The following is a 22,644-nucleotide window of genomic DNA, read 5'->3' as shown; positions in this document are numbered from 1 at the left end:
GACAACGGATTTAGGTGTGTATTGGGACAGCATGATGAAACCAGCCAAAAAGAACGGGTAATGTATTACTTGAGCAAGAAGTTTACATCCTATGATGGCTCATACTTTATTGGAAAGAACTTCTTGTGCTTTGACTTAGAAGTTGAGGCACTACCTATGGCTTATACCACTCACCTCATCTCAAGAATGGATTCATTGAAATATATCTTCCAGAGGGTCAGAAATATATCTAGAGGGTCGATTACAGGTTCATGTGAACCCAGTAAATACACACACACTGCCCATTCAATTATTATTATACTATTAACTTGAAGTTGCCCATGATTTGAGTCCTGAATTTTTCTTGCCCAACACTTGGACGTTATTATTAATATCAATCAGATAAAACCTACACGAAATGAAGAAACTACTGAAAGATTATAGGATTTTCTCCGTGGAATTATGTATATCGATCATACACAAAAAGAAAAGAAAAAGGAAATCCTGTTTTCTTTCTGTACGAGGGAGAACAGATATCCGAATTAGGAAGAGATCTTCATGATGAGCTCCTGTATACAAATGACATAGCATTGGACTACCTGATTTTGGTGTTGTCATTGGAATTTTCATCACAATGTGTTGCCTAATCCATGACCATATACTCAAATATTGCAGGGCCTAAGTAGAATTTTGATGCAATCTGATTGTTAAACCATTTTTGAACTCCACATATGGATATGCAATAGGTTGTTCTCCTTCTTCTACGTCCCATCTACATCGCACGTGTCCATATTTAGTACAATTAAAAAATATAAAAACTTCTAATGGAATTTTAATTATAACAGAAAATAAAAAGAACCACAATACGAATATGTTAGATGAGATAAATTTGGGTTACCAATGGCTTGTTTGATGAAACTGTAGAAATCAGCTAAGTTTGAAAACATATTTTATTACTAAAAGTGCTTTCTGGAAAAATGCTTTGACAAAGTTGCAGTTTGTGTTAGACTTAAATTATTTGAGAAGTGCTTTTGTTAGTAATTCATGTTCAATATTTTCAAAAATGGCTTTTACATGTCAAATTACCTACAAAATTTTGATTTGGTAAATCTGAATTTTTAATGTCTAATCTTGTTATAAAAGAAAATCAAAAAAGATTATATTTCGAAAAATTACTCTTTTCAACTTCTACGTTAAAGCTAAAAACTTTCGGTTATTAAAAGTTTAGTCAAACACCTTCCTTCTCTAAAATAAATATTTTTAAAATAAAAAAGAATACGTCATTTTGACCCAAAAGCCTTAACAGCATGTAGGGGTGTTCAAATGAGATCGAAAAACCGATCCGAACCGGTAAACCAAGTCAAACCAACTTAATAAATCGAAAACCAGCTTGGTTTAACTTGATTTGGTTTTAAATTTTAAAAAACCGATGACATTTGGTTTGGTTTGATGTTAAACCAAAAAAACCCGAACAAAACCGATAGATACATACATATTTAAAATATATATTTCTATATATATATATACAAAAGTTGACCCATTCCAAGTCCAATGCAAATTCAAATAATTAGAACGAAAAGTGTAGCCCATTTAAGTTTAAGGTAAAATAAAAAGAAATTTGCTAAAGGTAAAATAGAATTTTCGCCTTATTCAGTTTTACGGTTCCTTCATTTACATGCCATCTGAATTACTACTGATAAGCTAGCATTTTATCCGTAACAAATTAAGGGGAAGAAAATGGCAATTGGAATTTAAAGGGATTTGGTAGATGACTTTGTCTTTCTGTTTATCATTTTTCGTTTTAACTTCTGTGATTTCTTCTCAATGCTTCATAAACTCGATGAGTCTGCATAACAAAAATTCTTGAGGGGCTGCGTAATATCAAAAGGCTATATGTAGGGAGGTAACTAGAATCATGAAACGTAGATGTTATGTTTCTGTAATTCTATACCCAAGTCATAGGTCTATACCTAAATAAAGTTAATGAATTAATTAAGAAGATTCTTAGATTTGAATGGATGACGGTCAAAAGCCGTATTTAGTTACCATTTGATTCAAAGGTTCTCTGTATTAATACATTCTTAAAATCCGAAAAAAATCGCAAAAACCGATAAAACCGAAAAAATCGAAACCGATAGAATTTATACAATGATGTTCGGTTTGATTTGAATATTAGAAAAAACAGACTTAATTTGTTTGATTTCATTTTAACCAAAAACCGAGTCAAGGACTACGAACACCCTTTTTTAGATGGTAAAACACCTTTTAGGGTACTAGGTGATTGTATCCAATGACTTTTGTTGTTGAAATTAACAATATTAGGACAGTGGAAATTATTTACTATAAAATAATATATCAAACATAACTGATCACAAGAAGTGCTACAAAATATAAATTAGAGATTTACCGGTACTTTTGTACAAGGTGGTGGAGGAAGAATGCTACTTCAACCTTTGCAAGTTCAAATCCAGGGCAACACCTCGACCCTCCCCCAAAAGGAGTCAATTTCTTGCATATTTGCTCATCACTCTAAACATTTTATTTTAATGCCAAAAAAAAAAAAAAAAAGGAGTTAACAAATTGATAATGAGACATACTTAAAAGAAAGAAAAAAAAATGAGATATGGGGCTTTGTTTAGAGGGGAATGGGTATCAACACTTTGTTATGACATAATCCCTTGTCATAAAGTAGATACAGGTCATATTGGAGTAAATTATTATCTAATTAATAACCTTTTTTCACAAATAATTATCACGTGTCTTCTATTATTGACGTTGAAGACCCACAATGTCAGCGTTGGTTCTAACATTAGTCTAAGATATTTACTTATCAGAACAGGATTTGAGTTTATAGGTACATGCAGAAAAATTTCACACTACTAATGTAAATTGATCTATAAGTAATTTGTGGAGTAATAACATGTCACTTTCTGTTTATTTTATTTATTGAAGAGATTTTTTTTTTATTTTTTTTTAGCAATTTAACTTTACAACAATTAATAGTATAAATATTTCTTACTACTATCAGTATAAAAACTTAAATTTGAATTAGTTCTTTTGATTTAAATTACATGCAACTGCATGTAAAGATTTTCTTTTTCACCATGAATATCGTTTAATTCCTTGATTTTAGCTATATACAACTATTTGTGAAAGAAATTATTTACACAAGGTCACCCAACTAAACCTTCTTAAATTGTGAATTTTGTAATCTTGAAAAATTGCTTATTATAACATGTAACGGTAAACTTTATATTGCAAAAATTTCTTATATTAACCGTGTATATAAATTAAACTCAAACTGATATAATTAATTACCTCCCATCTCCAAGGATTAAACTGGAGGGCATTGGCATGTACTGATGGGTCCAAATGAACTGCACTAAATACTGGTAGGACCTTCCAACCTGCTGGAATCACATAATCTACATACACAATTTTACATTTAAAAATCATTCTTAAATGTCAAGAACACTTTAAAATCTGGAAAAAGTAGAATTGTACTATGGGAAAAGTTCATGCATGCATAATTACACATGAACATTTTTTAAAATATTTGGAGCATTACAGGTCAACAACATACCTCTAAAATTGACGTCTTTAAGGGCCTTTCGGTGCACGAATTTGACAACATTCCCATATCTGAGAGCTTCATTTATGACCTGTATTTAATATGAATAAAATAAATTAAGTTAAAGACATCAAAAATATAATATAAAGTCTATAATTTATGATATTCAGTAATGAGTGCTGTCTGCTCATTTTCTCAACCTTTTGAGTGAAGTCCATCTTCTTGTAATCTTCCCAATTCAAAAGCTCCTCCTTTTCCTTCGTGCTTCGTATGTTATCATGCTCTTGCTACAACATATATTAGTAATGAGACTTTAGAAATTAAAAAAGGCAAGTCAAAAATATAACGATTATAATAATAACAAAGCAATAAAATTTGTACATCCATTTTATCCGTGTAAGTCTTTTCTATTTTACAAGGCTTAATTACAAAAGTATATCTGTAAACTCTATGAGTAGTTTTTATTTAGATTGAAGTGTGATTATCACATCTAAAAGCTTAAATTGTTAAAACGAAAACATTTTTATTTATTTAATTATATCCTCAACACACTCCGGCTAACCTTATCCTTTTTTATGATTCAAGCACGTGAATCTTTTTCAATAAGAGGCGGCAATTCGAATCAAACTCAAGACCTCTACATGCACAGGTACTACCTTAAAGTGTGTGACTCTCTTATCTAAAAACTAAAGTTATTAAATAGATCATAATTTATTATTGAATTATATTCGGAATGCTCCATCATTTATCTCATTCTTCAACGTCTCATTAAATTAAGTTAATTAACACTCTACTAATTGGAACACTAAAACTGAATTCAGGTAAAAATACTTAATAAATACGAAGTACTTCTTATTTTGCTAAAACGCCACATATTTCGGAACAAATTCAATTCATCAATAAGACAAATAATATAAGCCCAAGTAAAGATAATTTAGAGAGAAATATGTGATTACCTTAAGTTGATCAAGAGCCTTTTGTGATTGACCAACAAAAAATACAACCATAGCCATAAGAAGGGAAGTGGTCTCATAACCACCAAGTAGGGAATCAAGAACAAAGCTAACTTTTTCATCTTCAGATAAGGTATCAACACAAAGAAGTATCTCTAGAAAATCATTCCTTTTACTATCACCACCAGCATGTTTTCTTCTTCTATCCTCTATAATTGCTTTGATATTAGAAGATATTCTGCTTCTAGCCTGTAAAGAAAAACAAAAAGTTGAATTTCACATGCCTACTTTTAATCTTTTTGCAACAAAAGCATATCTAAAAAATGAAGTTTATAATAAACAATGCTATATGCTTTAATTAGTGAACCTGCACAGCTCTTGCATATGGAGTTCCAGGTATGTAGAGTGGTAAAGAAATTAGGCCTCTCATGAATGCAAGAAAATCTTGAAGAATTGTTGCACTTCGTGGATCATCCGGAGTTAATCCAAGAACTTGCTTCACTATCACATTAAATGAAAACTGCATTCAACCCCACACAAGAAAAACCAAAATTTATGTCACAACACAAATTTATTAGTTTAAATTCTACGCACTAACAGTAAAATAGAAAGAGTTATATATCTGATCGCCCGACCAAAAGCTATACATTAATTATACATCTCTTTGTTTTTTGACGAATGGTTATTTAAGTTAATTTCATCATTATTTAGTAAGAAGTTGATTAATAACCTAAAATAGATGATAAGTAATAAGTACCATGGATGAAGTTACATTTCTGCTTACAAGTTCGGCAAGCTTTGGCCCAAATTTTATATTTTGTTATAAAAAATCACTTAAATTGTACTTATAAAATATTATAAGTAACTCAATAAAAAATCTTTTACAAAATTTAGAATTCATAAACTCAAAATTCTGAGTATACCTTTAATATGCTAAATTACATTGACAGCATGAATTGTTCAAGGACTAGGGAATTTTAGATGAAATACCTTTCTTGACTCCTCCCAGAAGATGACTTGTTCTTTATCTTTCCAAGATTGAAGAATCTGAAGGGCTGATCTTTCCACATCATTAATAAACTCAGGATTTGACTTGATGGTGCTGATTAGTGATAATGAAACGTTCCTAAGCCTTTTGTGTGTGTCACCAACAGCCACAAGCAGTGAAACTTTTCCAAGAATACCATGTATAGGCTTTGGGTAACTACACTGAAATAACTTATCTTCATTCTGTAGTATGAAGTAATTAAGGTCTTGGTCACAAGATACCACTGTTGGGGAGAAAAACAAATGGGATTTGAACACTTTCCCATACCTAAAAAAATCAAAAAAAAAAAAAAAATTACATGCAATAATAATATTTTTCCTAAGGTAACATAATGATGAAACAGCATGTTACTTACCTAGAACAGTGTTGTTGAAGGAAAGCACCAATAGAATTAGAAGGATGAGGCTTCAAAAAGGAAAGGGTTTCACCAAGTAAAGGCCATCCAAAAGTGCCCTTGGGAATTACAAGAGTAGTACTACCATTATTATTAATCTTGAAGAACAAAGGCCAAAAATGGTTCAAAATGATGCCAATTACAAAACCAATAACTAGTGTGGTCACAATTATCAAAAGGCTACCTTCTTCACCCATCGAAGTTTAATTTTATGAGAAGAAAGAAAATGATTTTATGAACTTGGATGGCAGCAAATTGGGGATGGGCTCGACTACATATTTATAGAGGAGAGGGGGAGTTGTTTAGGAGTATTATCGAGGAAAAGCAAACCGGCATTTAATTATTTCCGTTGAATATATTGGAGTAATATTAAAATAGTGGGGTGAATATTAACTTTTGTCAGATGCATAGGAAATGAAATCAACCTAGTCTGGGATCTACACCTACACAAACAGTAGGTACAGGCTATGGAAGAAAGATACTGTACCAAGAACCTTTTTATGAATGAGATCTAACTATTTGTATACATTGATAATGTTAGAAGTTCTTTTTGACTACTCCCGCTATCCCATATTTTAACTGTGGTTTTAATCTATTTCATTTTTTCACCATAATAAACTCCATAAGGTATACATCATCCGTTTACGAGTCCGGAAACAAAGTGACCCAAAAAAAAAAAAAAATTTTGAACCAAAATACCTTAATGAAAAAAAAGGTTACATAATTATCTTTAGCGCAGTAAAATAAAGCGCTTAACCGTCCGTTAAGTGCTTTACTGCGCTAAACCAAAGTTTCTCTCACCTATAGTGCAATAAAATATTGCGCTATAGGAGTCCACCATTTTCCAAAAACAGCCTCTTATTAATTTTTTTTACGTAGTTTAGCCGTATATTAATCATGCTTTGAGACTCCGGAACTTCAATATTTTATATAGAACCCTACTTATATTTGTACAACTAATAAGGTAAGCTCAATACATCAAGGATACGCAAAAGTTTGGATTGTCGTTTTAGTGGTTGAAAAGTGCTCGAAGCCATTTTTTGTTTGAAGACTTGTAGTCATTAGCTTTACGTTATTTATCTTTTAGGGTTTCATGTTATTTTTAAATTAATGCTTAACTTTATTTTGAATGTGTCACGTTTTTTTTATTATCAAATTAGGATGTGAAACTATAAATAATAATAAATACTAAGATAATATTTATAAATATGCAAAAAATATATAATATTTACGATAAACTGTACAACACTAATATATATACACTATCGTGGTGGGTCCCACATGTGGTATGCATGAGACTATCCTTAGGCCTAAAGCTCATACCATCCCCACCGCCCTCGTCATCATCTCCATCTCCCTTTTTCCTCTTAATAGCACGGGGCGCTCCAAGTCATGATAATCTCTTTCCCCACGGCCCGTGTGCCCTTGACTAGAATGTGTTTCTTCTTGGGATACGGGTCCCCCTAGCACGTTAACCTCATGTAACCCGGGTCCGAAAACTCGACCTCTTCCTCGGGAATCGCCACCGTGCGCCGAAAGATGAACCTGAAAAGTATATAATAATTAGTACCAATTCTTATTTATATTGAATACATTAACGTTTGTTGAATAATCAAACATGTGTGTCAACGGGCGCCTGAGTAGGCTCCTGAGATGGGTCTGTAGGCTCCTGAGATGGGTCTGGTGGTGAATATGAGGTAGTCACCTGGAAAAGATGCTATTCGAAGTCCAAATAAAGGTTATAAAAATTAAATAAATATTTACCTTATATTGAATAAAATTAATTTTAAGTAAAAATCTTACCCGCGGTAGTCTCATGAGAAGACACCTCCTTTCCAATAGTGCCGGAGAATATCCCGAATGGGTCGCTCATGTGGACCCACCGCGCCGAATCCTAAAATATGAAAAAAACGAAATAATAAGTAACATGCATATTTAAAATAAATACTTTAAATAATAAAATATGTATATAAAATATTGACCTTATATTGAATAAAACTAATTTTAATAAAAAGTTTATACGTGGCTCGACAGGTCACACGGGAAGACGCGTGGCTCGCGCAGCCCGAGAAAACGCCTAAGTGGGTGGCTGCGTGGACATTTGGCGCGAATCCTAAAAATATAAAATATTACTAAATAATGAGTAACATATATATTTAAAATACGTAATTTAAATGAACAAAATAAGTATTTGAAATACTAACCGGGATCAAAAACTCATCGAAGTCAAGAATCTTGGCTCCCTCTAAATTCCTCACAGGCCGCTCATCAGCTAATGAAGCGCGTAACGCCGCCCAATCGACGTTATCACGCTCCTCTATGTATGCGTTACGCTCGGCCGTGATGAAAGACAGGTATCTCGGCCAAGTAGGAGCGGCGTAAACGTAGGTGAGTCCCCGAGTCATCTACCTCGTCACCGGATGGTGTCCTTCACCACCAGTTCCTCCCTAGCAACGGACGGCGTCCTGCGGTAGCATGGCGTCCTCTGCCCGGACGGCCTCCCTCCTCCGGAGCACCCGGTCCCTCCTCACCCGTGCTCGATACTCGGCCCCCTCGAATGCCCTCTATGCGCCTAATCTCTCCTACCACGCGAATACCATCATCGGATATTCGTACCATCTTCGACGCAAGCCCGGGGTAAGGCATAGACTCTAACCCAAGATGCGTAATCGCTGTACGGCCACCAGCTGCATTTGTGTTCAAAAGTAAAAAAAATTATTTTTTAAAACGTAACAATTAATGCAATTAAATAAATCTAAATACGATAAACTTACCAATGCCTCGATCGCTTCGCGAGTCCGTAGTATCCTACATCCCTAACGGGTCGCAAAGCAGGGTTGCCCATCAATCGGCGTGTGATCTAATGATACCAGCGCATGTAATCCTCAATGGGAGTCAAATGGCCGACCACCACTAAAGTGCTCAAACTCGTTCTCCGAACAAGGAGCTGATGGCCCATGAAAGCCGAAATCATCATCAACGGGCACCGATCGTCCCGCTGGTAGTGTCGGAGCTCACGACGACGTCGTGGGTATACTCGTGTATGCCCAAACTATCGTAAGACACGCTCGGCATGTGGTCCTCTACGATGTCAGGTATCAATGGACACCGCGACCCTCCAAACCCCCGGCTCGTCCCATAAAAAGTGCGTCGGCAAACCATCTAATATAAGCAGGCACGGCGTCCATATAAATAGGCGCACAACACATATAAATACAAATCGTTGATCACTAAGTAGAAAGACGTTTAATTAAATTAATAATGTAAAGTAAAATAGTTTTACCGCATCGTCCGTCATGTGATCAAGGCGGTCCCGAATGGAAGAATCGTGTGGCGCGTATCCATATCCCGTCCAAAACCGTCGTCCACCTCCTCGCATAAGGCATGTCAATCTCGAGGTGATGCCTAGGTACGGTTGAAAAGGCGCATCCTTTCCCCACGCCCATAGCGCCAAGCGATATTAGAAAATACGATTTTTTAGTCGTCGTTTCAAGAGGTTGTTTTGCATTAAAGGAACGCACACTTAAATATTACCGGAGAAGAGCAAAAATCCACACACATCTCTAACAACACCAATAGGCGCTCGGCACATATCCGTAAAGATACGCCCAAAAGTAGCTCCCAAAGCGAGTCCGATGCTCCAAGAAAACCAAATAACGTAAATCCGACAAAGGCACCCAATGAGTTCGGGAACAAGATGCCCCCGAACATAATGGCCGTACAAACGGGTATGACGATCAACATCGTCTGCCTGGTGCGTCCTGACAACCGGATCCAAACCCTCCAAATAAGTGCGAGTGCACTAAGGCGAACCCGACTTTGTCCCGATAGGCCGGGCCGCGCATCGGCACGAAACGGGTGCAGCCTAGTCAACTCGTCATTCATGTCCGTCGACCGGTGAGGAGGCTCGTATCGAGTGTATAGTAGCTCTCCATCTACCCGCAATCCAAAGAGGACCTCCCGCATCACGAAGTGTAATCGTGGCCTCACCAGTGCGAAAATGAAAGGTATGTGTCTCCGGCCTCCACCGCACGCGTAAAAGAGTCCACGCTCTCTGCAGCCTACGGGGACGGAGCCTAATCGATATCCCTGTAGTACCAACCCATAATAACTCTAACCTATGATTGCCTTGCAAAGACAAGATCAGCCCCCCGGATCTATCACGGCGGCCTCGGGTGATCATCGGGCCCCGGTGATCATCGGGCCCGTGGAGAACATTCGGATCCATAAAAGAGTCAGAGTCAGTACAAACTAAATCGATCATTATTCTTGAAATGAAAGATAAATTATATTAACTAATTAATAATTTGTAGGGAATATGTGAATTATGTAGTATTATATCTTGTGAATAATTAATATGGGATAAACAATTTCACAAATAAATAAAATAACAATGGCATAATTAACATAATAGGAGATTACTATATTTTGGGGGTATGTAGTCTCTATGTACGTGCGTTGCACGAATATTTCTTGTCGATTTTTATAATATTATTTATATTCTATTGATAAGCAACTTGAAAAAAATATCTACTTATTATCTTGAATACAATATTTATTTTGAATGTATAAATCTTTATTAGATAGTCTTTTCCAAAATTATTTTCACTCTCAACCAAATATTGGAATAAAAATAATTATTTTCAACATAACTTTCGTCATATTAAATGTGCATTAAATTTAATATGTGATAGTAAGGATACATAGGTGATCGCAAAGACTTTTAAGTTAATTAGTTTTGAATTATGTGATGGCAAAGACTTTTAAGTTAATTAGTTTGAGAATCGAAAATTCACGTAATATTTGTTTAGAACTCTATTTTGAATATGTAATATATTTTTAGTTGACCAAATATCCAACACAACTACGATAAAATTAGACTAAAAGAGTATATTCGTCGACCACATATTTTCCTACAAACTTTACATTTTTATCGTTAACTTATGTATTTATGAAAAGAAGAACTTTAACTATTCTTTTTTAGATAATCTTTTTTTATTTAATATATATATTCATGCTTTAAAACAATATAGATTAACAATTCATAATCATTTACAACTTGTTTGGATGGTTGTCACCTATTTTATTATATTGTGTTGTTAGTTTAAATACAATGTTTGCTTTGATTGTTACTTTAATTTTATTGTATCGTATCGTTAAATCGATCGTTATGTAACGACGAACGGTCCTATTTTATGTAACGACTGATTTGGTCCTATACAAGACAACACAATACGATACATTATGAAACAATATATAACAGTCATCCAAACAAAGTGTTAACAAAATAATAATTCATTACCAATCAACTTCTTTCAATTCATAAACAATATTTAACAACTAATTAATTCATAATCAATATTTAACAAATAATCAATTAACAAAATAATAATTCATTAACAATTCATAAACAATTAACAATTCATAAACAATTAACAAATTAACAACTCATAAACATATAACAAATTAACAATTCATAAACATTTAACAAATTAACAATTCATAAACATTTAACAAATAATGAATTAAACAAAAAAAAAAAATCGGAACAGTGGCAAAAGCCACTGCCCAGTCCGATCAAGAAAAAAAAATTGATTTTTTTTTTTTGAAAATAACAAGGATTAAATGTTAAACATGATTAGAATATAATGTATATAACAAAATAATAACAAAAGTTCATAGTAGAAAACCTTAATCGAAGATTTTTTATAGAGTTATTTTAATCGAGTTGTACGCCGCTTTTTTCCAAAATTAGAGCTTAAAATCTTGCTCCTTGACTTGAATATACCGAAAATCTAAACTTTTCCGACGAAATTTAATAGAAAACGACGTTTTTTGATGTGGGGACCACCTTCAAATCGCCTCCAGGCGTTTTTTTTTTTAAAAAATTGCCACTGGAGGGACCAGTGGTGGAACCCGATGGGATTTTATGTTGGGTGATATAGCGTAGTATTTCTTGCGCTATAGGTGAGAGAAACTTTGGTTTAGCGTAGTAAAATACTGCGCTAAAGCACTTAATAGCTCCGTCACGGTTAAGTGCTTTAGCGCAGTATTTTACTGCGCTAAAGATATTTATGTAACCTTTTTTTTTTTGTTAGGGTATTTTAGTTCAAAATATTTTTTTTGGGGTCATTTTGGTTCCGGACTCTCCGTTTTACTAGCATGTTTAGCCAAGCTTCTAAAAATAGCTTATTTTAAAAAGTACTTTTTTCAATAGTGCTTTTAGCTAAAAGCAATTTGTGTTTGGCCGATTAATTTAAAAAGTACTTTTGAGCAGCAATTAGTGTTTAATCAAGCTTTTAAAAAGTGCTTTTAAGTGTATTTTTCTCAAAGTACTTTTGGGCAAAAACTATTTTTTTAGCTTCTGAAAAACTATTTCTGCTACTCCTCAAAAGCACTATTTTCTCTCAAAAGCTTGGCCAAACACTTCACTTTTTTTAAAATAAGCACCTATTGAAAAAATCAGTACTTTTGGGGGAAAAATAAACTTGGCCAAATATGCTATACGTTTACTTGTTTATTTTTTATCTAACACGCCCTTTAAAAAGTAATGAATAAAAAGATAATTTTACAAATCACTTTTAATTATTATAAATCTTTCAAAGTATTGGAAAATGAATTAATAATTACTACTACTACTTAATAGGTGAATAGGAAAACAACATCTCAACTACATCTAACCCTTTGCAGATCTCACTTTTGCAATTACACTAGGTATGTTATTGTTGTTGTAAAAATAAGAGTAACATCGGTATAAGAAGATAATTATCTCTTGATTTTTCAAATTGAACAAGTAAAAGTGGACAGGGAGAGTAGTTTACTAAGTTATACATATTTAATAACAATATATTGATTTTTTTTTCCCGATAATTTTATGAGTTAAAGTGACTATTTTAAGAGAGGGTGCATTTGAGTATTTGATCTATTATTTGGCCTTATCTCAATTTACGTGATTCACTTTTCTTTTTCATCCATCCCGGCTCAAGAAACTAATGTACTTTTAGGGCCCACAATTATATCTAGCTTATTTTAGATCACAATTATTATCACAACTTTTGCCTTCTTAAATTTCATATCTAATTAAATATTGCTCTGTATAACATAAATTAGGACTGATCTTTTCAATGAAATGCTAGTATAAAAATGTTTTCACACTATCACGTTATAAAAGAATATTCTAATATAAAGACGTTTCTATGCTATTACAATATAGAAAGTTAAATTTGGTGGTTGCGAGGAAGGGTATTTCGAATCTCGTTGCATAACATAGGACCTGGTGGTTGCGAGGAAGGGTATTTCGAATCTCGTTGCATAACATAGGACCATACCAACCGTAGTAAGTTAGGTGTCGGCTTTCTTTCACCACTAAGCAAGGCTACCAGAACTTGTCTTCCTCTTGGGCGAGGCATCAGTATATCTATTTTTATTACTTCTCTGTCTCAATTTATGAAGCAATTACTTTTCGTTTTAGTCTGTCACAAAAAAATAGCCTTTTTTTATATTTAAAAATAATTTAATTTTATGAGATTATTTGCGGCCCCCCAAATATTTAAGGAATGTCTTGAACCATAAATTTCAAAATATTTCATTTTCTTCTTAAACTTCGTGCCTAATTAAATGACGTCACATAATTAAAACGAAGAAATATAAATGCTGGAGTAGTTCTTAAAGAGTGACACCTCATAAGTTTATCTTGAATCGAGATTTTTAGCTTAATTTTGTCCCATCTAGGAAGCAATTCCACTTTCGTCTTGAATTGATTCAAATATAGGAAATTTCTTTCTTTTATTTTTCAATAAGAATTCTTACCTTTTATAGCGGATTAGAAAGAGTTACCACAGTGACCTGTTGGAAGCGGAAATTTTACTGTAAAAGCACCTTTTCTTTGGCATAAATTTTGGTTATACCAAAAGAACAAATTATTAAAAAAAAAAATTATCAAACACACAAATTTTATATTTTTAATTTCAATATAATTATCTATCCGTGTTACTGTTTATTTATAAAATTCCTTTAGCATGTATTTATCAGTTATTTACAATCAGCTAACTCAGACAAACGTGTCCTTGTTACTATAAATTTCTACAACTAAACTGAAAGCTAATTAAATGCACAGTTTGCAGGATCATTGAGTTCGTTCCACTAATCTAATAGTACAATCACATGTTTATGGAATACGAACTAAATCAAAATAGCCACAGTCTATAGTCGTGTACCCGTTGCAGAAGTTTGTTCTTGCTTTTAGAGAAGAATCTTAAATTGAATCCTTTCGCAAGAACTTCAGAATTAGCGAAGGAGAAGAATTTTCTGTTTTGTTTCTTTCTGAGAATGAGTGAGATGTTTCACGTACTCCTCTTTTAATATTGTAAAGCGACACATCGGTTTAGGAGTGTCCTCACCATTGTGTCTTTTCTCTTTTTCTTTTTAATTATAAATTAAATACTCTGTATATAATTAGTTACATATTTATGTATCTCTTTAATATGAATCCGGGTTTAAACCACATAGGTGACCCGGTCCAATTTCCTTCACCTAAGCTTCGGGAAATGAAGTGACCAATCGTCCAACTCAGCTCAAGAGCTCGAGCAGTTAATTGATTAGAGGAATTGAAGCTAGTTAGAAAGAAACTAAGGAAACAGTTATCTAGTCTACTTTAACGAAGTTACCGTAGTTGCAGTTGAATTATCTTCATCACAACTATGTGAAGTACATATAAGATCATGCTATCTGTAAATTGAAAGAAAATTACTAGTAATTAAAAGGAGATGGGTTAAATGTTAATATGCCACTACTAGAAGTTCGCAACAATTAATTATCCTCATTTTTTTTTGTTTAATCATCATCCATGCATACTAAGTCAAAAACAAAGTTTAGTTTGACGTGATATTTATTTCACTTCTTATGAGACATAACACCCGAATAAATGTTCGCAATGTAATTCTACCTTCGCCTTCGATCTATTCGACAAAACAGTACCTTGCTGGAATCTTACTTTTTGCATGGGATAAGATTTCATTTCTGATTCTTAACTGTAAACAGGACACTTTTGTCTTGAAAAAGATGTCAAAGACAATGGCTAAGTTAGCAAATCCCCATTCTCAACTAGCTATAAAAATAATTCGGAAAAGGGCCAAATATACCCCATATTATTGGAAAACGGCTAAATATTATTAGATTTTTGGTTTTTCCTTCCTATGTGGAATTAGATTAATAAAATCCAATCCAATTTGGATCAGGCCAATTTTGCCCAAAATTTCTTCTATATATAAGATAAATTTAGGTCTTATTTTCACAACACAAGAGTGAATTCATAGCAGCCATATAGAGAGAAAAACGTGAAAGAGAAAGCAGATTTTCGTCTAGAAATTTTCTGCTATAGCACTCCACTTTAAATTGCGTTTCCTGATTCGTTAACCGTTGGATCGTGCTAAAATTTGAACTGGGGGTTCTCAACATCTGGTTCTTCGATTTCAACGGTGGAGATCGAATTTTATAGTCTGTAGCTTCAGTTTTCGAGTACGAACAGTAGCTCATTTTTTGGGGTGATTTCTCTCCTTTATTCACTAGTTTTGGTGCTATCTTTTATGTATTATTGCTCCGTGCTTGGCTTTGTTGTAGTAGCCATTTGGAGAATATTTTTGTAACTCTTGTTGTTTATAGTGGAGCTTTTGTTGGCCGGAAGTCCCGTGAATGTTTCCTCTTCACCTTGAAGGGGTTTTACCATGTAAATTTGGTGTCTCTTCCATTCAATTTATTTTTGCTTGCTTTGCTATTTTATTGTTGGTATAACTACTGCCTGGATTTTCATTTGTGCTAGTGTTTATTGTCTTCTCTTGGTTCAAATAGTGTGAAAAATTTTGACTTGGTATTTCTTCCACTGCTATCTCGTCGTGCAATTTGGTTATTGCTTATTTCTTCCCAACAAATATACCCTTCGTTATACTTTGGGTTCAAATATATCCCTACCGTTATACTATTGGTACAAATATACCCTTCCATCGTCACTACAAGAAAAAAAATATTTGATAATAAAATTATTTTTGTTGTCATAGATTGATTATTGTTACAAAAAGTACTTTTGGCAACCTTTTTTTTTTGTTGCATAGACTTTTCCCAACGGCTGTTATTGCGACAACGTGCAACAATTTTTTTTTTTTGGTTGCCAAAAGTATTTTTTGCAACAATAATCTATACTATTTATTCCTTGGCAACAAAAAAGTTCTTTGCCAACAATAAAATTAAGTTGTTGCCAAATATTAAATTTTTTGTTTCCATTTCTATACTTTCTTGTAGTGCGTTAAAGTTGTCCAAAGTGAACATCCAATCTTACATGGCACTAATAATAGATGAGGTGGACGTCACGTGCGCATGCTACCTCGTGACTTAATTCATTTTACTCCTCCCTTCTATTTGTTCTTCCACCACTAAATTTCCTTCCTCTCCACCACTATTGCCATGTCATTGCCGCCACATGGCAGAAGGTGAATATATCAATGCAGCTTGAAAATCTTCGTTCCTCTTGCACCACTTTCTTTTGGGGTTTTAATGCCTGTCAATTGGACTGGAAAATCATTAGAGTGCATTGAGTGATTGAGGATCTAACATTCAGTACCATTAATAAACTTTTGATATCCAATGTCCCATCTAGATTACAAAAGATGGGTTGAGTTTTGTCCATTCTATCTTGGTATCTCGCGTTTGACATTGCTGTGAAAAAGCTACTTGCAACCATTTTATAAACTGAGTTTGTTGTGTAAAATGCTCGTCATTAATAATTAAATTGCGCTTCTATTACGACCATTCGAAGTTTGATATATCTGGACATTTTATCCGTTTTGGATGAGGTCTGCCTTTTGCCATGTGGCGGCAATGATGGCAATGGTGGTGAGGGGAAGGAAATTTAGTGGTGGAAGAACAAATAGAAGGGAGGGGTAAAATGGGTGAGGTGGCATGCCACGTGGCATCCACCTCATCTATTGTTAGTGTCACGTAGGATTGGATGTCCACTTTGAACAACTTTAACATTGGAAGGGTATATTTGCATCAATAGTATAATGGTAGGGGTATATTTAAACTCAAAGTATAACGAAGGGTATATTTAACCCTTTTTCAATAATATAGGGGTATATTTGGCCATTTCCCGAAATTTTTTTGACTGTCAGCTAGCTATAATTAATAAGGCTACAATTTGAATAGACAGGTCTAGATATTTGCTTAACAATTCGAAAAGAAATTTTCCGTTCGTGTGCAAAGGACACAGAAGTGTTTGAAAAGTCAAAAGTAGTGCCTATATTAACGTTTGATCAATGATGTCGTGTTCAGTTGTACCAACGTATTTAGTTCAAAGTTAGGCATGACTAGACATCTTGTGCCCAATTTTTACTGGTAATACATAATTACTTGTCCTCCTTTTGTGTTCAAACTTTTTAAAAGATGCTTACATCTTTGTCTTATAGTCTTGCCAATAAGTCATGAGCTAGTACTCATGTTATTGGTATAAAAAGTTGGCAAAGAAAAACAGGAGAAAATAAGCAATTATATTTGTATATATGAGTATAGAAGCATTGTAAGGATCAACATTATATTGTATATATTCGTAAGTACGAAAAAACTTTTATGCGTGTGCTCAAACGCATTATGTAGATAAGTTAACTACATCAACCTCAATAAGTCGTAATACTCAAGTATGTTTCAATTGATGTTGATCTATCTAATTAAATGATATGATATATTTTATGTAGTTACTATCTATGTAACGGACGATTCACAATACGCTTAGAAGCTTTTCTGAAATTTGAGATGAAAGAGTGTAATAATACACTTTATCATGTGTTCAAACGCTCAACAACAACAACATACCCAATTTAATTCCACAGATAGGGTCTGGGGAAGGCATGTATTCAAGCGCTCAGTTAGAATAGATTATCGATGTATTCAGAGTATGCAACGCATGATATTGTTCGCGATGAATTTTGCTAGCAGAAAATAAATAACTGCAATCATAAAACAAATATAAGAAAAAAATCATTTTATTGATTAGTTTGTGAGTACACTCTGGATGTATCCCTTGATTCTAATCTCCGTGTTGTTCGCCTTGATTCGAGGGCCAACATAGCGTCTTTCTTGAATGAAGAATGGACTTGTGTTGATGTGTTGAATCTTGGAAGAACTTTGAACAAAGACTTTGGATTGTTCTCGAGGGAAGACGTCTCTTAAACTCTCTTTCTTGTTGAAGACCTTTGGAAAAGACTTATGTAAATGCCGTTGCTCTCCTTTGCCTCCAGTTAAGAAGTTGTGCCACTTTTCAGATGTCTTTAAAATGAGATATATGACCTCTTTATATAGGTGTGAGCTAGAGCTTGGGGGTATTTTGGTCTCCAAGTAATTCTAGCGGACCTTGGGCTTGAAGAGCATGGATTGAGCTTCTATTGTCAACTTGATGGACTAACCCAAATGCAATTTGAAATTCATTCAAGTCATGTAATTATTTGGACTTAAATAATTAATCCTACTTTATTAACCTTAATTTGATGTTAACATGATAACTTAGCAAATTTTGTATGGATTAATTCAATTAAAATTTCGAGGTACTTTTTCAAAGCTAGTATAACGTCGCTATACTATACGATTAGTGAAATTTCCGAGGTGTTAAACGAAGTGATGTATAAGAAGGTTCCATGACCCTAGAGATTTCAAAGACATTTAAGGTAAGGGAAGGAAGTTGTTAAGGAAAGCAAGTTATATGTTGTGTGTCGAGCAAGATTTACGAGCATAGAGTTAATGATGTTTTAATGATGCTTTGGAGAAGAGTTATAACGTCCCTTAGATTAGTAATGAGGTGTTAAACAAGTGCTAAGAAGGTTCCGTCGGAGATAAATTATCGGATGAATCGTTATACGGCCCAACATACGCCTTATAATTAGCCCGAATGGCACATCTCCTTGGACCGGATCTACAGCCAGACATACGGTCAGTATAATTTATACGGACCGTATGTTGGTCCGTAAATTATGGTCGGGTCAGATTTTAAAATGATATAAGGACCTCTCTCTCATTTTAATTCATTTCATTTTCACTCCTTAACTCAAGAATTCTCTAGAACTCTCTCCACTCTTCATCCACAAGAACACAAAGGAAATTGATGATCAACTTCATCAAAACAACAAAATCAAGAGTGTGAAACACATTAAAGTCATCCAAGCCAAGAAATTCCAAGAGAAGTGAACTAGGGTTTTGGTGCAAGAAGAGTATTGCCACTCAAGGCTTGTTCCTACACTATCTAAGGTAAGTTTTATGATATTTTCATGAAGTTTGTGGTATTGAGAGGTTGAAACACTTGGATTGTAGATGAGTATAGAAAATGGGTCATGAATGTAAGAATAGTGTCATTTAGAATAGAAGCTTGGGTTGAGTTGTGGATATTGATATGTTGTGATTGTAAATATGCTATGAATGATATTTAGAACATGGAATTAGTATTATACGTGAGAAAACGTGATAGTGAACTATAACCATGATTATGGAGAAATTGGAGTGAAATTGTGAAATGTGGATAATGTAGATGAATGATGATTGTTTCCTATAATATTGTGAATGTTGTTATGGATGATTGGGAGTTGATATGTGATATGAGGAAAGTTGTATAAATAAAGGAAATGCTGCCCAATTTTCTCTAGCATTAGTAAGCACGTTCATGTAATCGATTAGCTAATGTTAATGTGAATTCTCTTGAAGGTAGAAACGTGAGCATTGAAGGAGAACGATTAAGTGATAGAATAGCTAAAGGAAAAGGTATGTGAGGCTAGTCCTTTCTTTCTAAGGCATGAATCTTATGGCATGATTTTCCTCCCTTTTCGAGAATTTCCTACATTCCAGAAAACTAAGAGTCTATGTTCATGAATAGTCATATGAGATAAGAGATACATTATGAATACGATAATGATGATGATGAGCTTAAGTTTAAAGATTCTAGAGTCCATGATATGGTGTTCCCATAAAGATAATGATGCTATCTATAATCCCTTGATGTTGTTTATTGTATACACTCACCTTATATGTTAATTCCTTCAAGGTGAGGCAGAATGCTTATAAATGCTTCATAATGAAATCGGGGATTACGACCTTATGTCACCCCAATAAAGTATAGTTGTCTTTGAGTTTCTATGCATGCATTATGATGAGTACATTATGATGAGTAAATGATGATATTACACCGCGCCTATATGGCCCGGCAGACACCGCTAAGGCGGGCAGCGTATACACCATGTCTAGATGGCATGGGCAGACACCACTAGTGGGCGGCATGAGATGGTACCCCGAACGCGGGAGGCACCGGACGCGAGCTAATGATTATCATACCGTACCTATATGGTCGGGCAGAAAATATACATATATGCACACATGATATGATGATGATTATAAAGTAAGCCAACATGCATTATTTCTTTTATAATTGACAGTCAGTTACAGATTGCTTCTCATTTGATGTTTCCCTATTTCATTGATGTATTATTGTTGTTGATGTCTTACATACTCAGTACAATGTTCGTACTGACGTCAGTTTTCTTTGGACGTTGTGTTCATGCCCACAAGTAGACAGGGAGGTGATCCAGACTCGTAGGAGCTATTAGCTGATTTGAGAGCACTCCATTTTCTCGGAGGTTCCATTAATTATTCTTTTGTGTATATGTATATGTTTTAGGCATGATGGGGTCCTGTCCCGTCCTTATGTCTAGCACTCTAGTAGAGGCTCGTAGATGCATAGTTGTGGGTAGTATGGTCTCACAATTTCTCATCGTCTGTATATATATTATTTTGATAGTCGAAAGGGGCTAATATATATAAAGTGAATATGTTCAAATGAAAATAGCTTTCTATGATTATGAGCATAAGAATATGAATGAACTCAGGATGAGTAATAGAATGAGTGGTGCTCGGAGGTTAGCCCCAGGTGCCCGTCATGACCCTAGTCGGGTCGTGACAGAAAGACTGCAAGATCAATAACTATGTTCGCCATACTAAAGTGATATATTTTTTTTGGTAATTAAACTTTTTCATTAATCACCAAAGTAACCATTACAAATCAGAGTTTAGCCAAACTCAGCTACCTAGAAGTCAAATCAGTGTACTCTATCAACATGAAAAGGAAGGGAGTATCTAAAGTAATACATAAATCAACGCTTCTACTTAGAATGGGAACTGCTGCATGCAGAGCTTCAGGACTCCTTCTGCTCGTATGTTGCTAATACACGCAATTTCTTTGGCTAAACTTTCTGTGTCTCGAGCCTTCTTCTAAAAAAAATTGGCTTTTCTCTCCAGCCATAGTGTATGAATAAACTCAGCGTAAACCATCTTCATTGCTTTGGCATTTCTCGATTTCCCTTTTGCATGCTGAATGATCCAGTGCAGACAGTTGGTCTAAGAATTAGGGATAGAGGATTGGATCTTCATACAAGTGAGCAACCTGGTCCACAGTTGTTTGGCATATGGACATTCCGCAAATATGTGGTATCTAGTTTCATCGATTTGCTGACAAAACACACAATTAGTCTCCACTGCAGTGCCCCATTTCACCAAGCTATCCACTGTTAGAAGCCTACTATCGCATTGGAGCCACATTGTAAATTTTGCTTTAGGTCTTGCGCTTTTTTGGAACATTAAAGCTCTCCAATTTGTTCTTGGGCTAGTTGGCAGCAGTTGTATATAAATTTGATGAATCAGACTCTTATGAGGTTTTAATTGTGTATCAACAAGCGTGAGGCAGTCCCTTGCCCCCGAGATTTCCCTCACCATCCAACTTGCAGTTTCTGATATCACCACGTCCTCTGCTCTCTGCCTCTTCATGTAGTATGCATGAATCCATTTGATCCACAACTTGTCTTGTTTAAAAGTTAGGTCCCAGTGAGTCTTTGTTATGGCTGCTCTATTCCACACCTGCAAATTACTCAGATGTAGGCCTCCAGCTGACATTGGCGTGCAAATCTTATCCCATGCTACTAGTGATTTCTTAGTGATTTTATTGGTTCCACACTACACGTTGCTTCGACAGTGTGCTTCTATCATCTTTAGGACTTTCACCGGAAGAGTAAATATCTGAGACCAATAAGATTGAATCCCAAATATAATAGTTTTCACCAATTGGATGCATAGGAAAGCTTTTTAGCAGTCCACGAGAAAATTCTAGCAACAATTTTTCCAATAAGGGGCTGCCATTGTACCATTGTCAGCTTCTGTGTGTCTAAGGGGACTCCCAAATACTTTAATGGGAGATCACCATGAGAGTAGCCCAGCATTTGTAGAATATCCATTTTTGTTTTGTTATCCACACCACCAAAGTAGACTGCACTTTTTGTTAGATTAGCCTGGAGGCCGGATGCAGCTGTAAAGGTAATGAAACGCTCATGTAAAGCATGTCCCGCGTCTTTATCTCCCTTAGCAAAGAGCAGCAGGTTGTCTGCAAAGCTTAAATGAGTAATGGCAATTTTCTTACACTCAGGATGATATTATTTCTGATTCAGCTTCAAGTCATTCGACAACCTACCAATATATTTCATGACAATAGCAAAGAGGAAGGGGGAGATTGGATCTCCTTGCCTTAGAGCCCGTGGTTTAAGCTTATATAGTTCTTAAAACAACTTATAAAATTTTCGCTTTTTTTACTTTTTTGAGTGTTTGTTAGAACATTATAATTTTTATACTT

The 22,644-nt window shown here is 34.5% G+C and overlaps 1 protein-coding gene across 1 annotated transcript; it reads right to left on the bottom strand.

The window, feature by feature from the left end:
• Positions 1 to 398: 398 nt before the first annotated feature.
• LOC132035802 (cytochrome P450 724B1-like) lies at positions 399 to 6,437 on the bottom strand. Its single transcript, XM_059425936.1, has 9 exons — positions 5,907 to 6,437; positions 5,494 to 5,818; positions 4,871 to 5,023; positions 4,507 to 4,752; positions 3,751 to 3,837; positions 3,563 to 3,641; positions 3,298 to 3,404; positions 2,387 to 2,508; positions 399 to 751 (listed from the first exon to the last, which is right to left on the bottom strand). The coding sequence occupies exons 1-9, from the start codon at positions 6,140 to 6,142 to the stop codon at positions 658 to 660; spliced, it is 1,449 nt and encodes a 482-aa protein (XP_059281919.1). The 5' UTR covers positions 6,143 to 6,437; the 3' UTR covers positions 399 to 657.
• Between the last annotated feature and the right edge of the window lie 16,207 nt (positions 6,438 to 22,644).

Source organism: Lycium ferocissimum, chromosome 11, assembly GCF_029784015.1.
Source record: "Lycium ferocissimum isolate CSIRO_LF1 chromosome 11, AGI_CSIRO_Lferr_CH_V1, whole genome shotgun sequence".
In the NCBI taxonomy this organism is placed as follows: Eukaryota; Viridiplantae; Streptophyta; class Magnoliopsida; order Solanales; family Solanaceae; genus Lycium; species Lycium ferocissimum.
The sequence above is the reverse complement of the archived record's forward strand: the minus strand, read 5'-3'. Positions and strand labels throughout refer to the sequence as shown.